Source organism: Dipodomys merriami, unplaced genomic scaffold (genome assembly GCF_024711535.1).
Source record: "Dipodomys merriami isolate MVZ:Mamm:240054 unplaced genomic scaffold, mDipMer1.0.p SCAF_10, whole genome shotgun sequence".
Classification (NCBI taxonomy): domain Eukaryota; kingdom Metazoa; phylum Chordata; class Mammalia; order Rodentia; family Heteromyidae; genus Dipodomys; species Dipodomys merriami.
This window is the reverse complement of record NW_027202271.1, coordinates 38081847-38104187: the sequence shown is the minus strand read 5'-3', so window position 1 is coordinate 38104187 and position 22341 is coordinate 38081847. Positions and strand designations below refer to the sequence as shown.

Here is a 22341-nt window from a genome sequence, read left to right as displayed (position 1 = left end):
TTGACATTCAGAAAGCCAAAAGATAAGGGACCAGAAAGAAGCCTTGAGGCTATGTGTGAACTGGACAATGAAGGAAATCTTGAATTCCAATGAATAACTGGACTGGGATGAGTGTTTAAAAGTCTTTACATTCATTTATTTCTGCTATCAGGGAAAATTTAGTTGCAAATCAGAAACACACCATCATTAACAAAAGTCATCAGTTCCATCATTTGAATACTTCAGAATCCCATTTTGTACATAATATACACATATATCTCATACCTGAAAATTTTCTCTCTGGTGTTACTGAATAATTGAAAAATACATGTTGACTCACAAGTGCAATAAAAAAGATACATAAAAGAAATTTGGCAATCAATTGTTTTGCATTTTGTATCCTTACAATTTATTGATTTCTCATGACAATCCCATGAGGAAAGACATTTTATGACTAGAGATGCTCAAAGACAAACTGATTAAAAGACTCATTCAAATTTACTTTGTTTATGTATTTGTTGAGAATTGAAAAATTTTAAAGATAGACTGTGAAAACTGTGTCCTTGAAATATTTTTATAACTTCCACTAGCATATAGAACACAGGCTCTCTTTAGCTACCATTCATAGTTTGTGAATTGTCAATTCAAATAAAATTTGACTCTTAGAAGATCTATTCTTTTTTTAAATGTTTTATTTTATTATAAAGATGCTGTACAGGAGGGTACAGTTACATGAATAAGGTAATGAGCAATTTTCTTGTCCAGCATTGTTACCCCCTCTTTTGTTTTTCTACTACCATCCCTTTCCTCCCCCACCTCCCTTCCTCCACCTCCCACTCACTCCACCTCCCACTCACTCCACCTCCCAGAAGTTGTAAGTTCATTTCCAACATAGTGTCTTGTGAGTATCATTGTTGCAATGGGTCATCTGTGTCCTTGTATATACAAGATGCAGGATACCAAAATCAAATACAGTGACAACAGGGGACATACCACAGGGGGAAGAACATACAAAATAAACAACAGCAATAAAGAAAAACCTCTTGTGTCCATATCTAGGGGTTCATTTCATTTAGCATTAGCATTCATTTTATATGGTCATATGTACATAGCTTTATAGCCTTTTTGCTCATCTGATAAGATTATCCTAGACATATACTAATTATTGCAAATATGGGAAACCTTGGGATCTACATTTCTTTGGGTCTGGCTTACTTCATTTAACATGGAACCAACCCAGATGCCCCTCAGTAGATGAATGCACCAAGAAAATATGGTATATATACATATATACAATGGAATTCTATGCTTCCATCAGAAAGAATGATACCATCTCATTTGTTAGGAAATGGAAAGACTTGGAGATCTCTTTTTTTTGTTGTTGTTTTGTTTTTTGTTTTTTTTTTTTGTTTTTTGGTCCGATCGTGGGGCCTGAACTCTGGGCCTGGGCGCTGTCCCTCAGCTCTTCAGCTCAAGGCTAGCGCTCTACCACTTGAGCCACAGCGCTACTTATGGCTTTTTTCTTTTTGCGTATGTGGTGCTGAGGAATCGAACCCAGGGCCTCTGGCATGCAAGGCAAGCGCTCTACCACTGAGCCACCTTCCCAGCCCCAAAACTTGGAGATCTCTTAAGGACAACTTATAAGTTTATTTGGTAACTGAAGAGATATTTTTCATGTAACACAAACATAGAAATTGGCTGATTTTCCTGAATTCCTTCCAGCTACTTCACTAATGCTCTAAGTTGCTCAAAGTAACACTAAACAGTGATTCTATTTGGTCATTAGCAGAGTAGGAATAGGAGCAAGACTGAAATAAATATTGTGAAAATGTATGGACAATTTTAACACAGAAATGTCAGAATCATACACATATAAAAAACAACCGAGTAGAAAAGGCTCTCACAATGGTACTGATACAAGAGATTGTTAACAAATATTAAGCCTTATTAGATGAAAGCATCTCTGATGAAATATCAAAAAATGGATATCAAAAAATAAATGTCTGTCTCTCTTCTAAAGTCAAATGCTGGAGAAGTGAGAAGGAATTATAGTAATAAAGGAATATGTAATGATAAAAAAAAAAAGACAATGCTGATGATGTGATTTTACAAAAGGTCCCATTTTCTAATGGAATTTGAGAGTTCAAGCCCATTCTTTCATTGCTTCAAATATGTCAGGGGCCTTTGGGGACAGAGTTAAGCTTTTATCTAAACAGACATCAGAAACATAAATATTGAAAAAAAAAACTGAAAGGGAAGAAATGTGTTAGCAATGTTACTTGTTATATTCACACACAGTAAATCATCGATTTAGGTTCAAGCGCTATCATTTTAGAGAGAGGAAAGGGATGAAAAGACAAGAGACAGAATAAAATTGGTTTATGGTGGGGGACTAAAGATTAGCGTCATAAACATCACCTTCACAAGGTACAATTGCACAACTTCAAATACCACTAATATACACAAGTTAAAATGCATATTTTGCCAAGGTTTCCAGCTGATTTGCTCACATATTAACATTGAAGAGGCACTGGGTTAGAACACACCTCTTCTGCCACTCGCTTTACTTAAAAACCTAACAATCCATTATAATGTGGTTGAAATAAGATTCTCCTGAGCGAAATTTGGCAGGAAAATAGAATTTGTAATTGGAAAAATCCAGTGACTTTTCAGTGGTTTTTGGTTATTTAAAAAATGTCAAAAGACAAAATCTATAGCCTAGAGGGCCTTAGAGATTGAGTTGTTCCTTGCTGTCCTAGCAGAATTGTTTCCAGAACATTCTTCCACTTCAAGACACAGAAATCTACAGATAAGTTATACACACATGTGTGCACACACACATGCACACATATCCTGTGCGCATGCTTTGTATAAGTTAAATCATATTTAAATTACTTTTATACCTAAAACATCATAAATTCTACAAGCAGATGTTAAGCTACAAAATTTAGGGGACAATGACCATATAAACCCTGTGCATATTCAACACAGACACTTTCCACCACCAGTATTTTTGATCTTCTGTTGTCTGCCTGCAGGGATTCAAACTCAGGAATATTGAAGGCCAACTGCATGTATAGGGTGTGTGTGTGTGTGTGTGTGTGTGTGTGTGTGTGTGTGTGTGTGTGTATGCTTGTGTCTGTCTGTCTGTCTGTCTGTCTTTCTGTCTGTCTCTATCTTTAAGACACACACACAAAATTGTACTTTCAGAAAGTACTCTGTTTCTTTCTAAAGAATTTAAACTTTATGCTACTCCTAGTAGAATTTTCAAAGAAGCTAGACCTTCTATTTATGTAATGTAAAAGTATGTAACAGTGTTACTTGAGTATACAAATTGAAAGATAATGATTATATCTGATATATTCACTGTTGTCTAAAAATGAGAAAAGTAATGGAAACTGGATAATGTGGTAGTTTTTCTGTTCTTTCTAACACAGAAGCAGTGATTGCTGTACCCTTATGCCCTAAAAAAAAAAATGCACACTTCCCTTAACTCTGTGATTCACATAAGGTACTGTACCATGATGACATACCTAAAAATGCAATATCCCTTTGAGAAAACAATCGCTCAGTTGTTTCTCCAATGAGTAGGAATTCACAAATCTATTTTACTAAAATTTAGCATAAAAATGATTTAATTAAACTATGTTAGTCTTACTATTAATGATTTATACATTTGACAAAGGATTATTATTCTCTATAAAACCTTTTTCCTTTAAAAGATTGACTAATCAGTTTCTGGGTACTCCCACAGTCATAAAGACAGAGGGAGCCAATGTGACACAGAGAAAATGGTTTCTAACTTGGCCAGAGCACATCACATTTAGATCTCAATTTTACTATGATAGTCCTCTTGTCCTTAACTACAAAATAGGAATATCAGTGTTCTTCACCAGAGTGCAATTAGAGCTGAGAGTAGCAGAAGGAAAATGCAAAATATGATGACAGAAAGACAGAAGATATTTGAATAAATGATGTTTTTAGCCCTGAACTAGGAAGTGTATTATAAACAATAACCAAAACTCTTCCCAAAGATCCTAAAAATAAGGTAAGATTAGTGAATCATGCCCCTTGATTTCCTCTCAGGTATGAAATAGTCATGTTCTCTCTCCAACTTCCAGTTGGAAGGAAAGAAGAAAAAAAAAAAGAGTAACTCCTTCCCATAAAATGTTTCTAACAGGGGCTGGGAAGGTGGCTCAGTGGTAGAGTGGTTACCTTGTATGCTTGAGGCCCTAGGTTCGATTCCTTAGCACCACATAAGCAGAAAAAGCTGGAAGTGGCCCTGTGGCTCAAGTGGTAGAGTGCTAGCCTTGAGCTGAAGAGCTGAGAGACAGTGCCCAGGCCCAGAGCTCAGGCCCCATGATCAGGGGAAAAAAAATATTCTAACAGAATAACTGATTCAATTATTTCCTTTGACAAATGTATAAACCTGATTCCACTAAGTTCTAGCACTTTAAATTCCTTTGATACTTTTTGTTGATGATAACCAATCTACTTCTTTAAAACCTCTGTATAGCATCTTTACAATAAAATGAATTATTAAAAAAGGTCTTATCTGGAAGTACACAGTACTTTTTAAGTGTTCTCTAAATCATAGTCAATGATACCATGCATGGTCCACATGGATTATGTGAGAACACTTGACATCTATAATCATCCTATAGAAAACACAGATGTAACTAGTCACACTGGATTCCACATTCACATGCAAAGTAGAATTCCAAAATCCTTCCATCTTTATCTCTCTTCTAACACAAACTTGAACTACACCAATCATATGGTTTCTCAATAATGGACTTCAGAGATGGACATACTACCCCTGCCTGCACTCCTAGCTACTTAAGAGGCAGATATTGGTTGGAAGCAAGCTTAGAACAAAAATAAAAAAGGAAAGGAAGTTTGCATACTATTGAAACCAATTGCATTCAGTGATAGAGGATGGTTACCCAGGGACACAGAGAAACAAGAAAGCAAGCAAGGAAGGGAGGGGGACAGAGGAAGGAAAGGAAGGGAAAAGGAAAGGAAAAGGAAGGAAGAGGAGGGGGGGAAGGGAGGAGGAGGGAGGGAAGGGAGGGAGGGAAGGGAGGGGAAACAAAAACGAGGAAAGAAGGAAGGAAGGAAAGGTCAAGGAGTATGGAGGAAGGGAGGAAAGCTGGACCTCAGAAGCACATGAGAAGGAAGACTGTGCCCAGGAGAGTGATTGATCTGTTAAAGGCATGGGGGCACCTCATGATTCCTGTGATTGTGACATAGATCTAGGATTGTAAATGTTGAGTGGGAGGAAAGGCTGGATGGTTGCACACTTTCAAACTCCCTGAGGGATCTTTGAAATACAGATTAAACTTTAACAAATCCTAGTTCTGCTTAAATTATCAAAAGTGAATTTTTTAGTTTTAGGTAAAAGCTTGACTGACACATGAGGAAAATTTAGGAGTGAGCTTAAGTGAGTCACTTTTACTTTCACAGTAATTAAAACCCCTTACCCTGTCTTAGAAAGCTTTTGTATCAAATGATAATTGATTGATAGTTACTTATATGTTCTATGACTTCCCTCATAAATTTTTTTAAGGCTAGTGGTGTGGGCCAAGTCAGCAAGTCAGAGGCAGCTTTCTTTCCATTTTTTTTTAATCTCTCTCTCTCTTTCTTTCTTTCTTTCTTTCTTTCTTTCTTTCTTTCTTTCTTTCTTTCTTTCTTTCTTTCTTTCTTTCTTTCTTTCTTTCTTTCTTTCCTTCTTTCTTTCTTTCTTTCTTTTGGGTCCGGTCATAGGGCCTGAACTCTGGGCCTGAGCGCTGTCCCTCAGCTCTTCAGCTCAAGGCTAGCACTCTACCACTTGAGTCACAGAGCCACTTCCGGCTTTTTTCTTTTTGCGTATGTGGTACTGAGGAATCGAACCCAGGGCCTCAGGCATGCAAGGCAAGCACTCTACCACTGAGCCACCTTCCCAGCCCCTCTTTTTTTTTTTCTTTTGGTCAGATATAGAGCTTGAACTCAGAGCTTGAGCTCTGTCCTTGAACTTTTCTTCTTAAGACTACCACTCTACCACTTAGAGCCATACCTCCACTCAGGTTTCCTGGTGGTTATTTGGAGATAAGAGTCTCATGAACATTCCTGTCTCTATGGACTGACTCTGAACCATGATCCTCAGGTCTCAGCCTCCTGATTAGCTAGAATTATTGGTGTGAGCCATCAGTGCCAGGTGAGAGAGCCTTTTTGCAAGTATGAGGCCCCGAGCTCAAACCTCAGTACTACCATAAAGAAAAAAAAGAAATTCTTTTCTGTCAGTCTTAGGGTTTGAACTCAGGGCCTGGAGGTTATCCTTGAGCTTTCTGTACTCAATGCTTGTGCCCTTTGCACTCTGAGCAATAGCTCCATTTTCCAAGAAACTTCTTTTATTAACATTTTTATAACACAAATACAACTGCTTATTTATAGTAAATGATATATGCAGTATTTTGTTACATACATACTTACACTACGTGAATACTGCCTCTATTACAGTTATAGGTATCATTTTTATATTTCTCCATCCAGCTACTAATTTTAGTTTCAGGACATACTAGATTATATTGAGGTTAACAAGCACATTCTGAATCTCGCTCTATCCGAAAATCTTTGTTTCTTGTCCAATGTGAATGAGAAGAGAGATCTGTCTTCCTTTACTTATGAAATGATCTATTTCCTCAGTTTCCAGTTTAGAACAGGGAAAGAACATTTAGACTTATCTTATGGTTTAGGTTCAAACAAAGAAGCAAGCAGGTCCTCAAGTTCAAATATTCAAGAAAGGGCAATCCTACTGTGCTGTCCAAGATTAAACAGCTAAATGTATTTGGTAAACAACAATACCAGTTCTTTACCACCTCAGGTTGCTATTAACCATCTTAAACAGAAATTAAACATAGTCTAAGGAGTTCTTCAGTTTTTATTTAATGCCAGTATGCTCCACCAAAAGTCCTTTATTTGCTATCTCTGATTTGTCATTTTTATCTGAAATGCAACATTGAAATTATATAATCTCAAAACTTTATATTTGCCTATTACACAAAAGAAGATCTTGATGTATTACTGGAAAACTGAAAATGGTCCCATTAAAACCTTGTTAAAATTTAATCCTCCTGATGGTCCCAGTAAAACAATTCTATAGTCTCATGTTCCTCTAATCTAGTCTCATGTAGATGAAATGACTTCAAAACAAACAAACCAACAAAAACACTTGGAATTAGCTACTCATTCCTTGCTCATTGATTCTTTTGGTCATTTCATTAGGAATTAGCCAATTAAAGGGAGTTCAATTAGTATGATGGAACCATATCTTGAAGTATAATCTTTTCTTAAACTGGTGATTTGGAATAGTAGGTAAGGCAATGTAGCTAGCCAAGTCACAAGCATGAGACTCTCATCTCTTCACACCTATAAACAGTCACCCAATTCTGTCCGATTTGCCTCCTAAAAAAAATCTCTCAAAAGAACAGAGCTCTTGAGAGAAGACTTAATGTCAATATTAATTGAGTACTTTGGAATTTCCCCAGGGAAACTTTATATGTAACATTATCTGAGAAAAATTTTGATGGCTATTTTTGACAAAGCTGTCTTCAACAGCAATCTGAAAAAATCTTTCTTCCTCCTTTCAGGAAACAGAGCCCTGAATGTTTTTGACGAGTAAGTGAAGAGACTGGTATTCAGTTTACATAGGAAGCCCTCTTGAATTTGATAGAGCTGAAAACGAGGAAAAGCACAAAAAAAATCATTCATCAGCAAGTTGACTAAGATATCATCAGGCCACTACAGTCACAGTACAAGAAGGTGGTGAGTGACTGTAACTTAATGAGGAATGCAGAGTACAGAAAGCTAGACAGAAGGTTCTAAAAAACAATCCTTAAAGATTTTCACATTACCAACCTGTAACAAAAACTTTCCACTGGCTTCTAGCACTATAGTAACCATGAAAAAAACATAGAAGTGATATATTTAACAAGAACCATTTTTTGTTTTGTAATGTTCTTATAATGAGTTTCCACTGGTAGACCTTGAATTCCAGATACTGATTTAATAGGTAGCAAAATGATTTGTTGATGAAAATACTTATTATGAATAAGATGAATTAGTCTATAGAAATGTGCTTTCCCATCCTTACAAATGGCTTGTGACTAAAAGCCTAGTGCTGTATTCATGAAGAACAAAAAGCCCTCTTCATAGCGGCAGCACATAACCTTGTCATGCAAATGAAGGTGTCTTTTAAAAGTTAGTCTTGCATTGAAGGTTCTTGTAAACTGGCTATAGTTTATTTTATAAACACACCAGTGGTCAATGTCTGATTAAAATGTGTTGATGTCAGCTTTGTTGGCTTCATCTTGAACCAAACTTTTAGGACTGCTGAATATTATTGTATAGTGTAGGCATGCAGATGAAACCTCTGTGCGCTTGCTCCCTGAACCAGGCTACAGCTCCCGTATTTAAAACCAATAAAAAGCCACAGAAATGACAACTACAGTGCAGACCTATTAGCAATCTCAATGCACAAATGGACATAATCTATAAATTTTGTTTCAAATCTTATCTGCTGGAGCCATGGGTTTGAAAAGGACAACGTGAGGGATACTTGTAAGGAGGGAACTGCAGTGGATTTTCACTCTGATAATAGACACACAAAACTGCACAGAAAATGGAATTATACACACAAACACAGAGATTCCAATATAACTGGAGAATGCATAGGAGCAACAGATTACCTAAACAACAATATGTAGATGGTGATAATGTACTGGAGTACTGGTACTGGGAGATATTATAATCAGGGATCTACTGAACATTAAAGCATTTTTAGAGGAGAGAGTATGAGAGAAAGGGTATAAACATTGCTGAGAAATAGTGCCTTTCAAAAACTATGAATTATTTTGTTGTTATTTTATTTGGGGCTTGAACCCAAAGCCTGAGTGATATCCCCAAGCAAGCTAGCACTCTACCACACAATTCACAACTCAACTTCTGGATTCTTGCAGGTTAAGTTGGAGGGGTAGAGGGGGAGTGTAGTTGTGGAGGTGGGAGGGAAGGGATGGTAGGGGAAAAACAAAGGAGGAGGCAATAGTGCTTGATAAGAAATGTACTCATTACCTTGCTCATGTAAGTGTAACCCCTCTGTACAATATTTTCACATTAAAAAATAATAAAAAGAAAAAGAAAAAAAGGAAAAAAAGAAATACATGAAGAGTCTCATAGACTCTTGCCAGGAAACCATGATCTTCAGACCTCAACCTCCCGAATATCTAGAATTATAGACATGAGCCTCAGGCACCTGGCCATTTTAATTTCTTTATATCATTCTTCTTTAAACCACCACATACTATTGATTCTCTGTTTTTATATTCACACTATAAATAGCTGAACTAACATTTTACTCATTCATTTATTTTATTTTTTGCCTTGATAATTAGCTTTTGTAATACACCTTCTGAAAATAGAAGTACTAATAGTCTAAAAAGTATACTGAGACACAGCAATTGTGTCTTAATACAGGACCATTTTGAGTATTTCACAGATCTTATGTGTATTTATGTCTGAATTCCTCCCTACTATCAAACACATTAAAATGTTCCTAATATGCCACATTCAAAACTTATTAATAAAACATCAATATGTTGATACAGTTGACTCACTGAAATAATGGTTTGCTTTGGAGACATTTAATTATACAGTTACTAAATTTAGTTCTATGTTTTTTCTTTCTATGTTTAAAAAAATATAATTAAGCCGGGCGCCGGTGGCTCACGCCTGTAATCCTAGCTACTCAGGAGGCTGAGATCTGAGGATCACGGTTCAAAGCCAGCCTGGGCAGGAGAGACAGTGAGACTCCTATCTCCAATAAACCACTAGAAAATCGGAAGTGGCGCTGTAGCTCAAGTGGTAGAGCGCTTGCCTTGAGCTGAAGAGCTGAGGGACAGCGCCCAGGCCCAGAGTTCAAGCCCCACGACCGCCAAAAAAAAAAAAAAAAATGTATATATATATATATATATAATTAATTTTGCTGGTCCTGGGGTTTGAACCCTGGGCCTGGGTACTGTCCTAAGCCTCTTTGTGGTCAAGGCTAGTGCTCTACCACTTGAGCCACAGCATCACTTATGGCTTTTTCAGAGTAGTTTACTGGAGATGAAGAGTCTCATGGACTTTCCTACCCAGTCTGGCTTCAGATCGCAAGCCTCAGACCTCAGGCTCCTGAGTAGCTAGGATTATAGGCATGAGCCATAGGTTCCTGCCTTTCCTTGGTATTTTATGACAAGTACTTTTTTGAGAGTAAGGATTGTGGATAAGGGTGTCTCAAAGTTGTCAGAATCCTGAGAGCTCCTATCCCAGCACATTGGTTACCTAGTTCATAATAAATAAAAGCTTTCTAATTATCCATGATTCCATAGCTTAATTCATAATAAGAGGACATAAAATGAGAGGGAAGTTAGTGCTTTCTCAAGGCCAGGACAGCAACTGATAGAATAGCGAGAACTAACCTGAGCATGTGGGCAGCATTGAAGACAACATCAAATTCCATGCTATCGAGCTCAGCTGCCTTTTTTGCCATCTCTGCTGCTTCCATCAGGCGAGCTTCTTCCAGAAGAAACTGACCTGCAGAGTAAGAAAACAAGAGTCTACTCTCAGAAGATGTTCACCGCTTAAAATGATACAACCAACTATAAGATACCTATTGGCAAGGTGACAGTGCCATGATCATCATTTATATGCCTTCCCCTTAACTGCCTGACACTCAAGGATTGTATGTGGCACATGTAACATATTGTTTTTCTCAAAAAAGAATCTGCTTTAAACTATTCAAGCAATAAACAAAACGAGACAAATCAAAGGCATATGACAAATATGAGCTGAGTATATTTTAACTTGTCACAGCTTCAGTTCTCTGAGATTCTTGATACCTTGGCTGGTATAACTCCTCTTGCCACGAACCTGGGTGCTGCAGGTCATTTTCCTTCTGAAGACTAGTGGTCAGTTGATCTTATTCAGTACCACAAGCACTTGGAGTAGCTAATAAAGTTCATCTGCATCTTCTAGCCATTACTATCTTGGGGAGAGATCCCAGACCTGATTACTCTAGAATACCAAACTTACCCCCTTGAGCCTGATCAACAAGAAAGTTAGCTTGCCTCTCACCCCCAAGTTCCAGTGGAGCTACACAACTGAAAATATTCTTAAACTTTGTCTTGTTGTGTAGCAGGACCAGAAAAGCTCTTACAGGAAATGGGACTCTGAGATATTTTGCAGATTGTAGGAACAGGTTAAGTAAATCATGGTAGGAAGTGAGCCCAAAAAATTGTCTGCCCAAAAAAGAGCAGCACAGCACAGAAGATTCTAAGCTTCCTCTCCTTACGTGGAATAGGGGAATCAACCCAGCATGTTGAGTATACTGGCTGATTCTTTGACTACTGAGCTACATACAGTCCATCCTCAGGACAGTTACAGGAAAATCTGCTACAGTCTGTCTACACCCAGTTGTACCTCACCACTGAGAAATCCTTTTATATTTTGTATATTTTCAATTGTAAAAATACTGTACAGAGGGGTTACAGTTACATGAGTAAGATAATGAGTACAATTACTATAGAGCATTGTTACCTCCTCCTTTTCTCCTTAGCTTGTATAAATCTTTCATCTTTTACTGAGAAATCTTCATCTGCAAAGTCATGAGGGTTTAAACCTTCCAACCAAAAACTTGCACTCTAATACAGGATTCCCCAACCAGAAAAGCCAGTAAAATAAAAACAAAAGGAAATATGTCTCCACCAGATGTCAACAATGAAATTGAATGAAAATAACATGGATGTAATTTCAACGAGCTAAAAAGATCAGTGAGAACAGTGAAGGGAAAGATAGAACTTAAAGTACATGCTTTTCAGAAAAAAAAAAGAACACAAAGTAGAATTAGATCATTTGTGGCATAATGAAAAATTAGCATCTGCTCATGTGTGCCTTAATAAAATACATCAGACTAAACCTATTCTTCAGTTAATTATACTTATTATGGATTATATTTTAAATTAACTCACACTATTAATTGCTACCTGTCTTCAAATATAATACTTAACTAAGTAAATGTGTTAATAAATATATGAATTATTTATATGATATTTAAACAAAGGACAATGTATAAAATTATTAATTGGTATTTTTCTTTCCAGGCAGCTATTAACTCTGAAACATAGCTTATAATAATAGTAAGGAAAGTGCAACAACTAATTGAATAACAAAAAAATACTTTTTAGAAATTCATTAATCCAGACTGGAGAGGAAAAAGGAGATATATAAATTCTGGTAAAGAAGGAAAGGATAAAGGAAGGAAAGAGGGAAGAAAGGAAGAGAAAAAAGGCAAAGGGAAGAGAGGAAGGAAAGAAAAGAGGGGGATAAAGAAAGGAGGGAGCAGAGAGAGAAGAAGAGAGAGGAGAAAAGAAAAGGGGAAGGCAAGGAAAGGGAAGGGGAGGGAAGATAAGACTAAAGAAGACAGAAAGAAAGGGAGCAAGGAGGAGGGATGGAGAAGTAATAAATATTATTTCCACACAGACAGAGAAAGGAGCACAGATCATCTATATAAGGGTGTGTGTGCGTGTGTGTGTGTGTGTGTGTGTGTGTGTATTTTTTGTCATTGAAAATTTTTTACATATAATTTCCCTAAATCAATCAGGACGAGTATTTCTTGTTAAAATACAATGAAATATTCATTGTTAAGATGACTGCAACTAAATTGAACACCTAAAACAACCTGAACGCGGCGTCATGATGACACAATTTTCTTGAAGGAAAAAAAATCATTCATATAACAATGGTCCAGAATAAATAATATCTTTCTTTATGAAATAAAAACCAATAGATCGTATTTTAATTAAAGTAACTCCCCTTAGAAAAAGGAAAATCAGAATTTATCCCATTCTACCCAATATTCCCTACATTAGAACATTATCTTGCTCTGGTCTCCATCCCTTTGACTGATATGGTAGCAAGCCTGTTAAAATGGCGGTTAAGTTAGATCATTTTTTAGCTGATCCAAGAATCCTTACCTTGGCCTATATGTCTTGACAGGATCAGTACTCTCCTTTACCATTCCTCTAACATATTAGAGAAACAAAGATGGCTATTCCAGTTTCCATATGCCATTCTGTCTGCCTGGAATGCTCTTTCCCCAGATATCCTAGTGCCTTACCTCCTCTTGCCTCCTGACTAGTGTGTGGATTTAATAAATACATTCAAGTGACAGGACTACATTAATTAATGATATCCTCTCTATGATCATCTCTAGAAGTAGGATAGACCACAAGGCATTTTGTATTCATTTCCTCACACCTTGAAGTGATTTTAGCCTTGAACTCTGTACAATCCCCAAAGTGTCATTGATATTGAAGTTTATATGAATGGTTCCTCCCAGACATGAGCCATATCATGGTCTGGCTTTTAGACCTCTGCATTTCCCTTGGAACATAAAACAATTCAAACTCAGTTATATCCTAAAGATGTATTAAATCCAAACAATTCAGACTATGCAATTTGACCAACATTTAGTTTATTCTCCTCTATTGTGGAATTAACTCAGTACTCTGAGAACAAGAAACAAAATACATCTACAATCAGAAGATAGTTTCTTCCATGGGTTAATTATCAAGGAAGTTTACATTGTGCTTATATATGCACAAGATTTGGTTCCATTAGGTAGTGGTGGGGTGTTACAAAGATAAATGCAATATTAGCTCTTGTAGTAGTCCAGTCTCTCTTAGAGGAGGGAGGAGATTTTGAAGACAATTTTACCTCTACCTGAAAATAAATCTGAAAAGTAGATGCACCGTAGTACATATATCATTTCTGGACAGAGGTGTGTTTGACTCTGTTTATAATTTATAATCTAAGGCGAGTAAAAAGAGGATGGAAGGATATTTTTTACAAGCAATGGTATTGCTTCAGTCTTGCCAGGAGTTTAGTTGTATAACCAGCATCCAGATCATGAAATAACATTATCAGCTCTGCAGAAACAACTCTCTGTACCTGGGGGACTTTCTCAAATTTAGATAGTTGGAACAGGGAAAAGGCCATGTTTGAAACACTTGGCCTGACTGGTTTTGCTGACATCTAGTGGTTAAAGATGAATGGCTAGGGGGGAACTGAGGCAAAGGGGAGAGAAATGCATTCCTGGTAAGAGAGAGTCAGTGGCCTGGATTTAGACTAGCTTTGCAGAGGGAGAGCTGGGGTGGAAAATGTTTGTGAGTGCATGTTAATGATACCCCGGAGGAATATAATACGGGGGGAGGGCTCTTCTCTGCCTCTGAAGGGAGCCATACTGAGAGTCTTTTTCTGAGCCCTTGTCACATTGCCATTTTAGGTATGCTCTCACTCTTTAAAACTAATCTTTCTCCCTCTCCTTTCTATCAGTTTCATTGCTTTGTGTTTCTAGGCACTTGGCAGCCTGAGTTAACAAAGCTCTGCTTTCACAAGACAGCTCTAATGTGATAAATGTGCCACGGTTACTGGCCAAGAAAACAGGTGGGCTGAGTAACAAGGAAAAGGCACCCAGGAGATCAATCTGGACTGCGCATTGTGAGGTAGGGAGGTTCTGGATGTGTCCCTAAGTGAACACAAGGCCAAGAATTTGTTCTGAATTGGACAGGTGGCAAGGATGGTGACTAGTGCAAAGGAGATTGAAGAATCCATGGGCCAGGGCCCCGGGAAACAGGTTAGGAAGGCCAACAGCGTATTACTAAATTGATTTCTCCCCTGACTCTTTCCAAGGGTTATGGGATGCTAGGAAACAATTCTTGTAATTGTGATGACTGTCCAATGGGGAGTGGGAATTATAGCAGAACAAGAGAACAAGGGGAGATTCAAGGGAGTTGAGATAAGATAGAAGGGAAAGAATAAGGAGGGGTGACAAGAAGGAGAAACAAGAGCGGGGAATACCACCTCATTACATATTTAAGGAATATATAGTTTCAGTAGGGATTAAGTATGCTTCTAAAAGGAGAATAAGTTTATGTTGAGTTTTAAGCAACCTGAAGAGTTTTGCCGTCTAAAGATGAATGGAAAGCAACTAGTTTGATGAAGAATATAATGAATAAAAAAGGAAAGACATGAGAAAGACAAAAGGAATCAAACAGAGGTGCCTTAGTCACAAGAGCCTAATTCTGAGACCTGGCAAAGGCAATGGAAATGAGCAGTTCAATGAGCCCATAACTCCCTTGAGCTCCTGAACCAGCTCAATGTGCTTCTCTGATATGTTCATGTACTGATGTGTCCACTTTGCAGGAGCCATAAACTTGAGAACAATAGCAGAAAAAGCACTGCAAGAGGAAGGTGGGTGAGTACAGTCATCATGCTCAGTGTACATACATGTAAATGGAGCAAGGAAGCATAAGAGATAGATGGGGAAGGAACAGTCAGAAGTGGGAGAATGGTGGAAGGGGAGACACTAATGGACATGCTATTCATTTGGACAATTATTTGGAGATAATAATAAAAATAAAAATTATAAGTACGGCAAGGAAGACCCTCAAAGTACGTGTCATACGTTGCTCTTATTTAACCCTCACAAAACACAAATTTCCTTGACACCGGAGAATTGTCTAAAACCAGCCATGCTGAGTTGCGCAACTACAAGGCAAGGCCCCTGTGATTGTCCCTGTTAAATGAACATAGACTCAAGATAAAGAACACAATCTATTACTTGCCTTACACAGTTGTCGGGCTCACTAATACAAGGTCCACTCTATTATTTATGTTATTTATAATCCTCATTCTTTGTACCAAAAATTATTCTTTGTCTCTGTGGACACTTTGAATGTTGATGAGTGCTGGGATTTGAACTTTGAGCCTTACACTGAGATGATACCATGGAGCCACATTTGCAGCCCTATTTTAGACTGGTTTTATTTAGGATAGAGTCTTGCTTGCCCAAGCAGACTTCCACCTATACTTAGGGTTTCCATTGTCACAGATACATCACTGTGTCTAGTTTCTTTTCATGGATGCCAGTGGTTGAAAGGGATCTCTCCAACTTTTCTGCCCAGGGGTGGCCTGTAGCCATGGTTATATTGCCCTATCTCCCAAATTGCTACGATTAGAGGAATGAGCCACCAGCAACAGACTAAGGACATTCTTTTTTTCTGTTTGCTTATTTCGTTGTCATCATTGTTGTGTTTTCCTCCTCCTCCTCCTCCTCCTCCTCCTCCTCCTCCTCCTCCTCCTCCTCCTCCTCCTCCTCCTCCTCCTCCTCCTCCTCCTCCTCCTCCTCCTCCTCCTCCTCCTCCTCCTCCTCCTCCTCCTCCTCCTCCTCCTCCTCCTCCTCCTCCTCCTCCTCCTCCTCCTCCTCCTCCTCCTCCTCCTCCTCCTCCTCCTCCTCCTCCTCCTCCTCCTTTTTTGGGTCCGGTCGTGGGGCCTGAACTCTGGGCCTGGGCACTGTCCCTCAGCTCTTCAGCTCAAGGCTAGCACTCTACTGCTTGAGCTACAACACCACTCCCAGCTTTTTCTGCTTATGTGGTGCTGAGGAATTGAACCCAGGGCCTCATGCATGCAAGGCAAGCGATCTACCACTGAGCCACCTTCCCAGCCCTGTTCTTCTTTTTTTTCTCTTTTCTTTTTGAAGAGAAAGTCTCCCTGTGTAGCAGAGGCCTTGAACTCACAAGATCCTCCTGCTTTTAAAGTTTACATGTTGAGTTCTATTAAATAATTGCAGAAAACTAGACATAGAGTAAGACTTGAAGTTTTGGATTTTATTGAGATGTATTTCTTCATAAAATTGAGGTACTTGTTTTTGAGAATTAAAAAGAAATGTGGGTGAGTTTGGGTGTGGAAGGTGAGTAATCAAGCCTGTATCCCTCTCGTCTTCTCAGTGTTCTGTCCATAGGCTCATGTCTTCCTTCTGGGCCTTTCACATTTCTATGCCTTGATGACCTATTTATGAGTGTTATTTTTGAACTCAGGGGCTCATTATCTCCTCAGGCTTTTTGACTCATGGTCGGTGTTCTACCACTTGAAACACAATTTCATGTCATATGAAAGCATATGCCAAACCATGAAAGTAGGGGACTTGGAGTCCTCCTGAGCTCAAATTTGTGCTTTGCCAACTTATCAGGCACAAGAAATTCAATGTATGAGCAATATTATTTATAACTTAAGTCTTTCATCTGTAAAATAGATAATGTCATATTTTCTAAATACTGTAACTCCAGTAATGAAGATCAATTCATCTCATCATTATTAGATACTCTAATACAATTTTTCAAAACAACATACCTTAGCCTAGTATTGGTAGCTCACACCAATAATCCCAGAGATTCAAGAGGCTGAGATCTGAGGATCATGGTTCATGACCACTCAGAACCAACAAACCCAATTTAAAAAAAAATCTGGAATTGGAGGCGTGACTGAAAGAGTCCAAGTGCAAGCCCTGAGTAAACAAGATGAGCCATTGCACAGGTTTGAATTCAAGCCTGAAAGCAGCACACACATACATGCTTGTGCATGCACATACACACAGACACACACACACACACAATGTCTTAGATGAGAGAAATACTTGAAACAGCCTTTAGAATACTCCTAATCTAATCATACTTCTCTGAACTTCCTCTGCTGTTGCTGGAGTAATAAAAAGAATAGCAAACACTCATATAAAACACATATTTTTCATATTAAGCATTTAACATAATTATAATCAATGTGATTTTGCTGAGAGCCACTAAAATATATTTTCACTTAATCAAGGCAATATCCTAATTTAGTTCATTATTTAATTTTTTAATTTCTGTTTTTGAAATGACTAACATGAAAATGACACAACAGTCTATCTCACTCCATTACTATCTTTTCTAAGTAGTTTTAGTTATGAATAAAATATAATCACAGACCTTCCATCAATTCAAGCCATGACATATTTCAGGTCTCTCATTTTTATATTCATGCTAAGATGCTTAAACCTAATAGTTTAATAAGTTCCTTCCAAGTAGTGCTTACTTAAAAAGAAATGAAACCTACATAACATAATATGCAAATCATCCTAGAGAAAAACAGAATATGATATTAACGGCAAATTCTGCACTTGCAGGTTGAAAGAGACTTCTCAAGTTGTTCCTCAATAATTACTACAAATTATGTTGAATGTTTCTGACCATGAAGTCACTTAAAAATTGTGAACTTTTATTTGTTGGCCAAATATGAATGGAACCTATCCCTAACTTATAGGGGTTTTATGATTCATATCCATCACAGTTGAAGATAGGCACTGTTGCTCACATCTGTAATCCTAGTTACTCAAGAGGCTGAGATCTGAGAATCATGCACATGGTTTCGTGACAGTCTGGGTAGGAAAATCCATGAAATTCTTGACTCCAGCTAACCATCAAAAAGCCTAAAATGGAGCTGTGGTGCAAGTGGCAGAGCAGTAATCTTGAACAAAAATCTAAGGGACAGAACCTAGTCCAAGCCCCATTACCAGTATACACATTAAAAAAAAAAAAATCAAAGGTGAGGAAACTGGGTAGAGGGCAATATGACACATGTGTAAGGTGTTCTCATGACTCTAACACTGACAGTAGAGCCAACTAATCTGAATTATTAGGTTTAAAATTCTACACTTCTTTGGGGGATTAAAAAGAAAAATGTTGGAGCCGGGCGCTGGTGGCTCACGCCTGTAATCCTAGCTACTCAGGAGGCTGAGATCTGAGGATCGCGGTTCAAAGCCAGCCCGGGCAGGAGAGACTGTGAGACTCCTATCTCCAATAAACCACCAGAAAACCGGAAGTAGCGCTGTAGCTCAAGTGGTAGAGCGCTCGCCTTGAGCTGAAGAGCTGAGGGACAGCGCCCAGGCCCAGAGTTCAAGCCCCACAGCCGACAAAAAAAAAAAAAAAGAAAAAGAAAAATGTTGGAATAATGGACTCCCAGTTTTAGCAATATTTTAATGGTTATATAGAAAACCACTAATTTTCTTTGGTAGGTGTTCATAATCTGAAAGATTGCACAATCTGGACATTCCCTTTTCTATGGAAACAATTCTTGTTTTCTTCTCACTATTTCTGGAACATCATGATGTGGCTTTTCTCTGACCATTCTCTCTGTATTCTGGGTAGAAAAAGAGATAGCAAACTCCTGACCATTCTCTCTCATCACACTCGCTCCTTTCTACCTTGTTTTCTGGTGAGTGAGCTCCTTCACATTCTTTAAATATATGGTAAATGTAAATCTATTAGGCATATTTCACCTATATTTTAAACAACCCCCTTACATCAACACCCTTTAATTATGTTGCTTCTTGCTCTTTAAAACTACTGGTAATTAAAATAATTATTGTTTTTTACGAATTGTGCTTTCCTTGCCACACTTCATTGGAGGTTATCTTTTGCTACTTGTTCTTGTGTTTGACATAGTATTTGGTAAATATGAAGCTGGAAATCTATTTCATACAGATCTGAGAGGTGAGAATGTTGAAAAGGATCACATGGATCATGACACATTGTATTTACTGCTTTGTTTTTTTTTTTTTTTTTTTCTGTTTTTTTGGGTCCGGTCGTGGGGCCTGAACTCTGGGCCTGGGCGCTGTCCCTCAGCTCTTCAGCTCAAGGCTAGCGCTCTACCACTTGAGCCACAGCGCCACTTTCGGCTTTTTTCTTTTTGTTTATGTGGTGCTGAGGAATTGAACCCAGGGCCTCAGGCTTGCAAGGCAAGTGCTCTACCACTGAGCCACCTCCCCAGCCCTATTTACTGCTTTGTTGAATAGCATCTCCTTTGTACAACTACTTAAAGGTAAAAAAAAAAACAACAACACAAAAATGATTGAGTGAAAAATTGAATACCTGATAAAGACAACTTAAAATCTGAGCTCTTAGATTTACAAATGTGACTAGTCTCAATTCCAGAGCATCTAGTTTCACCTCCAAAGACTATAGATACCACAGATTCCAACATTTAAGTAACCCATCAAACCAATTTCATAAAACTGCAAACAAGTCTAAAGGATAAGAAGACAATCTCTGATGTAATGCCTTCCACTAGACATAAAACGAGTGGATTCAAAGCAACTGACAAGGAAATGACAGTCCTTCTAAACATCATCTTCTAATCACCATCCCAGTCAATATAATCCCCCAATTCCCCCTCTATCTAGTCTCAAGTGCATGATATTCCACGTCTCTTTCATCATTAACAAGCAAACGAAAAGCACATAATCAAGAGTGAATTTGCCATAAAAAATTCACTCATCTGGCATTTTCATTGGCATTTGCAAAAGCATTTTAAAAAGACTCAAAACACATATATTTCATTTAAATATTTATTTTTAAGCTGAGGAAGTGTTTTTATTCATTCAATCTGTGGGTATAAACACCCTAAGAATATCTATAACCAGTAAGTTGGCAAGAAATGGCAGGATAATCATAGTATGCATTTTCTTGGATGAGAAATAATAAAAATTCAAATGGAACATTCTTTTTGGTAAACTTTCTATCCTGGATTCAGTTATAGAACGGAGCTCTATAAACATTTATTGCACAGCACTGTGAGTATGGCAATATGCTAGATATTGATGGCCTAGAAATAAAAATCAGATCCTTCCATATTCTTAATTTAGAATCTTCTAAAGGAGGGAAATATTTAAATTTAATATAAATATTTACATTCCTAATAACTCCCTACTCCAAGCCCCCATTAGCTCTTGGCTAATACAGCAATAGCTCTAGAGAGGATTTGCCTTACTCTATGTTTAAAATTTTATTTTATTGTAAAGATGCTGTACAGAGGGTTGCAGTTCCATGAGTAAGGCAATGAGTACATTTCTTGTTGAACATTGTTACCCCTTCCCTTGTTGTTCTCCCACTATCCCTTCCCTCAGTCCTCCCCCCTCACCAAAGTTGTAAAGTTCATTTTCAATATATACTATCTTGTGGGTATTATTGTTGCAATGGGTCATCCTGTGACCTTGTTTCAGCATTTTGTTATTCCCCTTCCCCTCCCCAAATTAGATAAATGTATATACAAGATGCAGGGTACCAAAATCAAGGACAGTGACAACAGGGGATATGCCATAGGGGAATGAACATACAGAGGAAACAAAAAAAAAAAAAAAACACATACTACATTGAAAACAACAACAACAAAGAAAGACCTCTTGTGTCCATATCTTGGGGTTCATTATATTTAGCATCATCTTATATGGTCATATGTACATAGCTTTCGAGCTTTTCTGCTCATCTGACAGTTATCCTAGACATATACTAATTTTTGCAAATGAGGGAAACCCTCATGGGACCTAGATTTCTTTGGGTCTGGCTTACATAGAGCTCCTTCATGACCCAGCAATCCCACCTCTGGGCATTTACTCAAATGATCAGAAACAAGGCCACACTAAAGCTACCGGCACAGCTATGTTTATCACAGCATTATTCGCCATAGCTAAGATATGGAACCAACCCAGATGGCCCTCAGTAGATGAATGGATCAAGAAAATGTGGTATATATACACAATGGAATTCTGTGCTTCCATCAGAAAGAATGACAGCGCCCCATTTGTTAGGAAATGGAAAGACTTGGAAAAAAATCATATTGAATGAAGTAAGTCTAACTCTACTTTGACCTTTCTTATAATCCTGTCTTCTTCACATGGTCCCTGCCATTCCTCAGAGAAAACAAGGCAAGCTACTTAGCTGGATCTGCAACGCCTTGTGTGCTCTCTCCCTCTCCTCCCCCAGTAGCCTCACCGACTCCTACTTTGCCATCTGCTTTAATATACTCCAGCCACATGAGCTTTCTTTCTCCTCTATGAACATAAGTTTGTCATTTTGTGTGGGCTCAAGAGGAAGATAGAATAAAACGATCCTCTGTTTAAAAACTGATTTTCTGTTGAACCCTTTGAACCTCCTATTTCTTCTGTCTGAACCTGGCTCTTCAAATACTTGGCTTACATTCCACTATTTCAAATAATGATATCCTCAAAGATGCCTTACTTCGCTACTTAGTTTTGGGAAGTACTGCACTTTCCACCTCATTACATTCTGAAGATAACATCATCATGTTTATTTCCGACACAGCACTTCCTGAAAAGAGAAGAGTGTCTTGTACCTTGTGTACACATTTTGTAAATGTGAAAATAAAAAAAAATGTTCTTTAACCATTCTAAGCTAAATCATGATATATGTATTTGATGCTCTAAAGCTGTGCATGGAGGATATACCAGTCAAAAGTGAGGCTTATCTGCCAGCCTATCTATAAATGTTGTAAACAAAAAGATTATATGTTGCAGAAGAGAAAGCAAGGACAATAATTGCTGGACCTAGCGTATTTAATTCAACCCCACTGCCCAAAGCTTCAATCTCCTTGTCCATACAAGGCTTATATTAATTGAAA

General features: G+C 37.9%; 1 protein-coding gene across 4 annotated transcripts in view; it reads right to left on the bottom strand.

Annotated features, from left to right (window-relative positions):
* Positions 1-22341, bottom strand: part of Tmtc2 (transmembrane O-mannosyltransferase targeting cadherins 2) — a 352627-nt gene that overhangs the window by 62927 nt on the left and 267359 nt on the right. For all 4 annotated transcript variants that reach the window (XM_069989321.1, XM_069989349.1, XM_069989340.1 and 1 more), the window contains exon 10: positions 10473-10587. In XM_069989321.1, coding sequence (XP_069845422.1) covers positions 10473-10587 — 115 coding nt within the window. The remainder of the gene's footprint in view (positions 1-10472; positions 10588-22341) is intronic.